General features: G+C 49.3%; 1 protein-coding gene across 4 annotated transcripts in view; it reads left to right on the top strand.

The window, feature by feature from the left end:
- Window positions 1–7,500, top strand: part of cdc42bpaa (CDC42 binding protein kinase alpha (DMPK-like) a) — a 96,881-nt gene that overhangs the window by 76,902 nt on the left and 12,479 nt on the right. For all 4 annotated transcript variants that reach the window (XM_031579703.2, XM_031579704.2, XM_031579702.2 and 1 more), the window contains 9 exons: window positions 45–167; window positions 340–414; window positions 832–937; window positions 1,475–1,611; window positions 1,945–2,084; window positions 2,558–2,639; window positions 5,019–5,238; window positions 5,391–5,453; window positions 5,966–6,327. In XM_031579703.2, the coding sequence (XP_031435563.1) occupies window positions 45–167; window positions 340–414; window positions 832–937; window positions 1,475–1,611; window positions 1,945–2,084; window positions 2,558–2,639; window positions 5,019–5,238; window positions 5,391–5,453; window positions 5,966–6,327 (1,308 nt within the window). The remainder of the gene's footprint in view (window positions 1–44; window positions 168–339; window positions 415–831; window positions 938–1,474; window positions 1,612–1,944; window positions 2,085–2,557; window positions 2,640–5,018; window positions 5,239–5,390; window positions 5,454–5,965; window positions 6,328–7,500) is intronic.

Here is a 7,500-nt window from a genome sequence, read left to right as displayed (position 1 = left end):
TGTGTGTGTGTGATTCTGACCCCTATCTTTCCCTACCTCTGTAGATCGACTCCATTGATAACTTCAGCCTGTCCAACACGCCCTCGCGTGAGGATGATGCCAAATCTGGCCAGCTGATGGCGCACTCGCGCTCCCCCTCCACCACCAGTGACATGGAGCCTCTGGAGGTAGGCTGACCCCTGACCTCTCACCCTTGACCCCTGGCAGAGGGGAAGGCCAGTCTGGGATCTGCATTTTATTCTGTAGGTTGCTAGATGAAAATTAAGAGATGTTCTTATTTGCTCTCTCTCTCTGTGTGTGTGTGTGTGTGTGTGTGTGTGTGTGTGTGTGTGTGTGTAGGGGACTGACCATCCTCGCACGACCACCCCAACCATGCGGTCTACATATAGTGGGTCCAGCCTGGGAACACCAAAGGTGAGAAAACTGTTAGCATGTGTAGTTAATGTAAAACTGTTAGCATGTGTAGTTAATGTAAAACTGTTAGCACGTGTAGTTCATTTAAACAGGACTTAGGCACACTAGACACAAGAACTGGTATTAATGCCTAACTGCCTAAATGCCATTGAACCAATCACCTTAAAAAATACAATTTCTTTAAATAATATTTTAAAAAGGCTTAATGAGCAAACTTTATATAAATATATATATATATATATAAACTATATAAGGCTTTATACAAACCAATAAGCAGCCAACAGCAGTCCTAATTATTCAAGCACTTGGGCAGAATGTCTTTTAGTCTTTTTTTAGGCACCCAGCTGTGTTAAGGTTGTGTGTGTGTGTTAAGGTCATGTGTGTGTGTGTGTGTGTGTGTGTGTTTCTCCTGTGCAGCCCCGTGCTCATCAGTTTGTGGTGAAGTCCTTCACCACCCCCACCAAGTGTGGCCAGTGCACCTCCCTGATGGTGGGCCTCATCCGACAGGGCTGCACCTGTGAAGGTGAGTAACGGGCCGGGGGGAGGGTCAGCCTCTCCGAGACGAGCACGCGACTGATCGAGCCTCTCCTAGAGACGGTCACGCGACTGATCGAGCCTCTCCGACAGACGGTCACGCGACTGATCGAGCCTCTCCGACAGACGAGCACACGTATGAGTAACGGGCCGGGGGTAGGGTTAGCCTCTCCGAGAGACGGTCACGACGAGCACACGACTGATCGAGCCTCTCCTAGAGACGAGCACGCGACTGATCGAACCTCTCCGAGAGACGATCACGACGATCACGCGTCAGATCAGGCCAGCTCGCACACTGGTTCTCATGACTGAACTCAAAAACAACCTGAACGTAACGCTCAAGAGTCCTGGGGAGGATGTGTGCGTAAGGGTTATAGTGATGGAGTTCTGCCCCTGTTCTCGGTCCAAGAAAGGACAACATTAAAGGGAGGGGGTGGGGTGTAATATTAGTCAAACATAAGGACCTGCCTACATCGTCTTCATCTTCCTCCTTCCCTCTTGTCTCTTCTGCCCGCCCCCTCTGCAGTCTGTAACTTCTCGTGTCATGTGACCTGTGCGGACAAGGCGCCCGCCGTGTGCCCCATCCCCCCCGACCAGACCAAAGGGCCACTGGGCATCGACCCCCAGAAGGGCATCGGCACCGCCTACGAGGGCCACGTGCGGGTATGTCACTTACACTAGTGTGTGTGTGTGTGTGTGTGTGTGTGTGTGTGTTTGTGTGCTCGTTACATGTTTTGTCATGTCTGCATGCTCTGAGACACGTCTGCTATTGTTCCATGTGTGACTATTCTGTGTGTGTGAGGTGTGACCTGTAGACGTGTGTGTGTGTGTGTTATAGTTTCTGTGGTCTGTGACCTGTAGATGTGTGTGTGTAATATTTTCTGTGTGTGTGTGTGTGTGACCTGTAGACGTGTGTGTAATATTTTCTGTGTTGTGTGTGTGTGTGTGTGACCTGTAGACGTGTGTGTAATATTTTCTGTGTTGTGTGTGTGTCAGGTTCCTAAGCCGGCGGGCGTGAAGAAGGGTTGGCAGCGGGCGCTGGCGGTGGTGTGTGACTTCAAGCTGTTCCTGTATGACGTGGCTGAAGGCAAGGCGGCCCAGCCCAGTGTCATGGTCAGCCAGGTCATCGACATGAGGTCAGTGTCACCACAACACACACACACACACACACACACACACACACACACACACACACACACACACACACACACACACACACACACACACACACACACACACACACACACACTTCTCACAGGCTGCCTGCTTTACTTTGACTAATAAACTGTTCAGTGTCCTGAAATGTGCTGGGTAAAATTAGTTTGTATATCAGATTATGTTAAAAATCATACCAGGAGTATGGTGTTGGGTATATACACAATTATGTAAATATGTTAGACATAATTTATGCACCTTGGGTGAGAAGTGAACATAAATGGCCTATAATACCTCTTGCTTCAAGAATGGAACATTTTGATTATATTCCGATGGTTATCACATATCATTTTGATTATATTCCGATGGTTATCACATATCATTGTGTGGTTCATCACTATATGCCCAGACTGACTGTGTGTGTGTGTGTGTGTGTGTGTGTGTGTGTGTCCAGAGATGAGGAGTTCTCCGTGAGCTCGGTGCTGGCGTCTGACGTCATCCACGCCAACAGGAAGGACATCCCCTGCATCTTCAGGGTGAGCTGACCTCTCTCACTAAGATGATTTAGCCATGACAATCTTTCAATTCCATTCTTCATTTATTTTCTTTATTTCTGTAGTCAGTCAAAAGATCCATAGGCTGGTGAAGTCCCTTTTCAGTGGCGATATTAGAGTGGCGATATTAGAGTGGGGATATTAGAGTGGGGATATTAGAATGGGGACCGGAGCGTTGGTGGAAGTGATATTATGGGGTGTCTTCCTGTGGGCGATGGGTATTATGGGATGTCTTCCTGTGGGCGATGGGTATTATGGGATGTGGGCGATGGGTATTATGGGATGTGGGCGATGGGTATTATGGGGTGTCTTCCTGTGGGCGATGGGTATTATGGGATGTCTTCCTGTGGGCGATGGGTATTATGGGATGTGGGCGATGGGTATTATGGGATGTCTTCCTGTGGGCGATGGGTATTATGGGGTGTCTTCCTGTGGGCGATGGGTATAATGGGATGTGGGCGATGGGTATTATGGGATGTCTTCCTGTGGGCGATGGGTATTATGGGGTGTCTTCCTGTGGGCGATGGGTATTATGGGGTGTCTTCCTGTGGGCGATGGGTATTATGGGGTGTCTTCCTGTGGGCGATGGGTATTATGGGGTGTCTTCCTGTGGGCGATGGGTATTATGGGGTGTGGGCGATGGGGTGTCTTCCTGTGGGCGATGGGTATTATGGGATGTCTTTCTGCAGCACGGCCTCCTGTTCCAGTCCTAATACACTTTATATTAACTCATTAAGCCCTGGCTGCTGGGACATTAAGCCATTTAGTGAGCTCTGGGTTAGTGATAGTGAGCTCTGGGTTAGTGAGCTCTGTGATAGTGAGCTCTGTGATAGTGAGCTCTGTGATGGTAAGCTCTGGGTTAGTGTTAGTGAGGATAGTGATGGTGAGCTCTGTGATAGTGAGCTCTGGGTTAGTGATAGTGAGCTCTGTGATAGTGAGCTCTGTGATAGTGAGCTCTGGGTTAGTGATAGTGAGCTCTGTGATAGTGAGCTCTGTGATAGTGAGCTCTGGGTTAGTGATAGTGAGCTCTGTGATAGTGAGCTCTGGGTTAGTGATAGTGAGCTCTGGGTTAGTGATAGTGAGCTCTGTGATAGTGAGCTCTGGGTTAGTGATAGTGAGCTCTGTGATAGTGAGCTCTGGGTTAGTGATAGTGAGCTCTGGGTTAGTGATAGTGAGCTCTGTGATAGTGAGCTCTGGGTTAGTGATAGTGAGCTCTGGGTTAGTGATAGTGAGCTCTGGGTTAGTGAGCTCTGGGTTAGTGATAGTGAGCTCTGGGTTAGTGATAGTGAGCTCTGGGTTAGTGATCTCTGGGCCACGGATGAGGAAGGCTAGGGAGTCATTCTGCAACTCTTTAAGAGACGGCTTGGGTTGGGGAGACTTCCACTGGAAGCTGTTTTGTTCTGCAGTTGTGCAACCGGTTCTAGGAACTCTTTGTGCCTTCATTTGAAATAGACTTCAAAAATTTGAAACAACATGAAGATATTTTCACAAAAAGAAAGAAAGAAAGAAAGAAAGTTAATTCTTTCAGTCTTCATCTCGGCGGGAGAGGGAATCGTGTCCTGTTTTATCCTGTAGAATAACACACTCTGTGGGATATGAAGCCTAGGCTCGCGGCTGAACTCCTCACCACACATATCTTAAACAAAAAGCTTTTTCATTTGGCTGGAGTCGTGTGTTGTTTCACATTCTTCCCGCGTACGTATTTGATGGATCCAGTGTTGCAGTGTTTGTGGCTGAGAGTGGTCGTGCCATTCCTTCTTTAATGTCAGCTGGCTCTCTGGTGGTGTCCTACCTTGCACTCATCACCCGCTTCCTGGGTTGGTGTTTTTATCAGGAGGGATTATCTCGGTTCAGCCTCGTCTTACTAAACTCTCTAGACTTCATTCTCAAATAAACAGTAGAGAATACGCCAAAGATACCTGCCTTAGATGAACTTGACTCTTAACTCACTGTATTCATTGCCCTTAGTTGTGCGTGCGTGCGTGTGTGTGTGCGTGTGTGTGTGTGTGTGCGTGTGTGTGTGTGTGTGTGTGCGTGTGTGTGTGTGTGCGTGCGTGTGTGCGTGTGTGCGTGTGTGTGTGTGTGTGTGTGTGTGTGTGTGTGTGTGTGTGTGTGCGTGTGTGTGTGTGTGTGTGTGTGCGTGCGCGTGTGTGTGTGTGTGCTCAAGCAGTGACGTTCATGTCCTCTCACTTTCCCCTTCATCTAGCCTTTCTGCCTGTCTCCAAGGCAACGGTGATGTCATCATCACACCTGCTGTTGTCCTCTTCCTCATCTGACCTCTGGTCTCCTAGGTGACGGGAGTCCCAGCTGCTGTTGCAGACTGTGCGTGCCCGTCTCACCTGTCTTGCTCTGGTCTCCTAGGTGACGGCGTCCCAGCTGGTGTCGGCGGGCGGTAAGAAGTGCTCGGTGCTCATCCTGGCCGACAGCGACCAGGAGCGCAACAAGTGGGTGGGGCTTCTGAGCGAGCTGCAGCGGCTCCTGCGGAAGAACAAGCTGAAGGAGCGCTCCGTCTACGCGCCCAAAGAGGCCTACGACAGCGCGCTGCCCCTCATCAAGGGCACGCAGACCGCCGCCATCATAGGTCAGACACCACCAGGGGTCACCCAAGAGCCCTCCTCGCACTCAGCAGAGTTGATTTGTTGTTTGATTATTTGGTTATTTGTTTATTTGTTGTTGGTTCATGGGTTGGTTATGAAAGCTGTGTGAAGATTTATCTTCTCTCTTCTTCTGCAGATCATGAACGCATTGCCTTGGGGAATGAAGAGGGCTTGTATGTTCTTCACGTCACCAAAGATGGTAAGTCTGGAGAAACATAACAACTGGATCATTCATCACACTATATAATATGTGAAACCATCATCAGTTTCCAGTACGCTATAACTCTATCCTAACCCAAACCTCCAAACACACTCTCACACACACACACACTCTCTCACACACACACACAGACACACACACAGACACACACACAGACACACACACAGACACACACACAGACACACACACAGACACACACACACACACAGACGTCCAATCCCCACCCCAGTTTTTGTGCTAACACTCACAGGCCAGCGGGTACAGTACTGTGTCAGAGCTAGCGACACTAGCACCCATGGGTTTTAGCCTCTTTGCTAGCACACCTGCCTCCTGCGTCTGAGGTCGCGAGTTAGAGTCCGGTGCGGCAGTGTGCTTGTCTTCACACACACACACACACACACACATGCAACACACACACACACACACCAAGGCAGACCGATACACATAAATGGTTTTGATGAACCTAACCCTTCCATGTCTCCACTCTGCAGAGATCATCCGTGTGGGCGACAACAAGAAGGTCCACTTGATCGAGCTGGTTCCGTCCGAACAGCTGCTGGCCGTGGTGTCGGGACGGAACCGGCACGTGCGTCTGATCTCGGCCACGGCGCTGGACGGGCGCGAGAGCGAGGCCTACAAGCTGGCGGAGACGAAGGGCTGCCAGGCACTGTGCTGGGGGCTGGTGAGGCACGGCTGCCCGCTGAGCTGCCTGTGCGTGGCCGTCAAGCGCCAGGTCATCCTCTACGAGCTCACCAAGACGCGCACGCGCCAGCGGAGGCTCAAGGAGCTGCAGGCGCCCGCGCCCGTCCAGTGGATGGCCATGATCAACGAGAGGCTCTACGTCGGGTACCAGGTACGGGACCGGGACCGAGGCGGGGGGGGGGGGGGGTACCAGGTACGGGACCGGGACCGAGGCGGGGGGGGGGGGCGGGGGTACCAGGTACGGGACCGGGACCGAGACGGGGGGGGGGTTTCAGCTTCAGCTTTTTTTAAAGAGGTCTTCAGAGTTGGTGGTACTGCAAGAGATGAAGTTTATAGTGACCATTTATCCTGAGTGTCCCTTTGTTTGTCACGTTGTTGGCGTTGACTGGGGGTTCTTTGACGCTTGCGGTGTTAAAATAAATGAAATCCAAAGCGGTCCAAGTACAGTTCCAAGTGGTTGGTTTTATTAACCAAATGGATGGTACAACTTGTGGTTGGTAAATAAATCAATAAACAAAGTTTGAGAGCACAAAAAGCAGCGAGGCCTATCCTCCAGCAAAATAATCAATCAGCAAGGTCAAAAGCTGTGTGCTCCTAGTCAGCCGCACCTCCCACAGGTCACTCTCCTATTTATTTGCCTTTTGACCTGTAGAGGGCACAAATTCTCAGACAATAGAAATGAATGCAAGCATTAAAATAACGTATAAAATAAATACAGAAATGGCTCCTACAAAGTTAAAAACATGTAAATGTATTTCGTGTCCATTGGAATAGGGAGTGGTGTGTCTGTCTTCAATTAGAATATTTTGCATTTCTTAAACAAAACACCCTCTGTCTCTCCCGGACAGCATTCCAGTGAGGAATTCCAGTGTGGACTCTCTGTTTCCTCTTGAGCGGTTGACACATAAACATAAAATCATCAGAATTCATGCCTTTAGAGTTACACTATGCTCGGTCTCTTCCTAAAACATATTTGAACATGGGATGACTTTGTAAGACTGTTTGGGCTGTCGGTATCACACAGAACTGTTAGAATTCCTCCCATTAACTTGTATGTATTACATAAAAAGGGTATTTTAAATACGGATAAATACATATTTCAAGTGTTGGTTTTTAGATTTGATGTAAAATGATTGTGGGCACGTATTGGTGTGTCTGTCTTTGATTAGACTTGAGTCCTCTGCATGTCTTAAACCCAACGCGTCTGTGTCTCTTCCTGAACACTGAATCCTCTCCCTCTCCTGTGTCTCTTCCTGAACACTGAATCCTCTCCTCTCCCTCTCCTGTGTCTCTTCCTGAACACATCTGAATCCTCTCCCTCTTC

This window comes from Clupea harengus, chromosome 14 (genome assembly GCF_900700415.2).
Source record: "Clupea harengus chromosome 14, Ch_v2.0.2, whole genome shotgun sequence".
Classification (NCBI taxonomy): domain Eukaryota; kingdom Metazoa; phylum Chordata; class Actinopteri; order Clupeiformes; family Clupeidae; genus Clupea; species Clupea harengus.
Note: the sequence above shows the minus strand (reverse complement) of the source record. Positions and strands in the feature narration are given on the sequence as shown.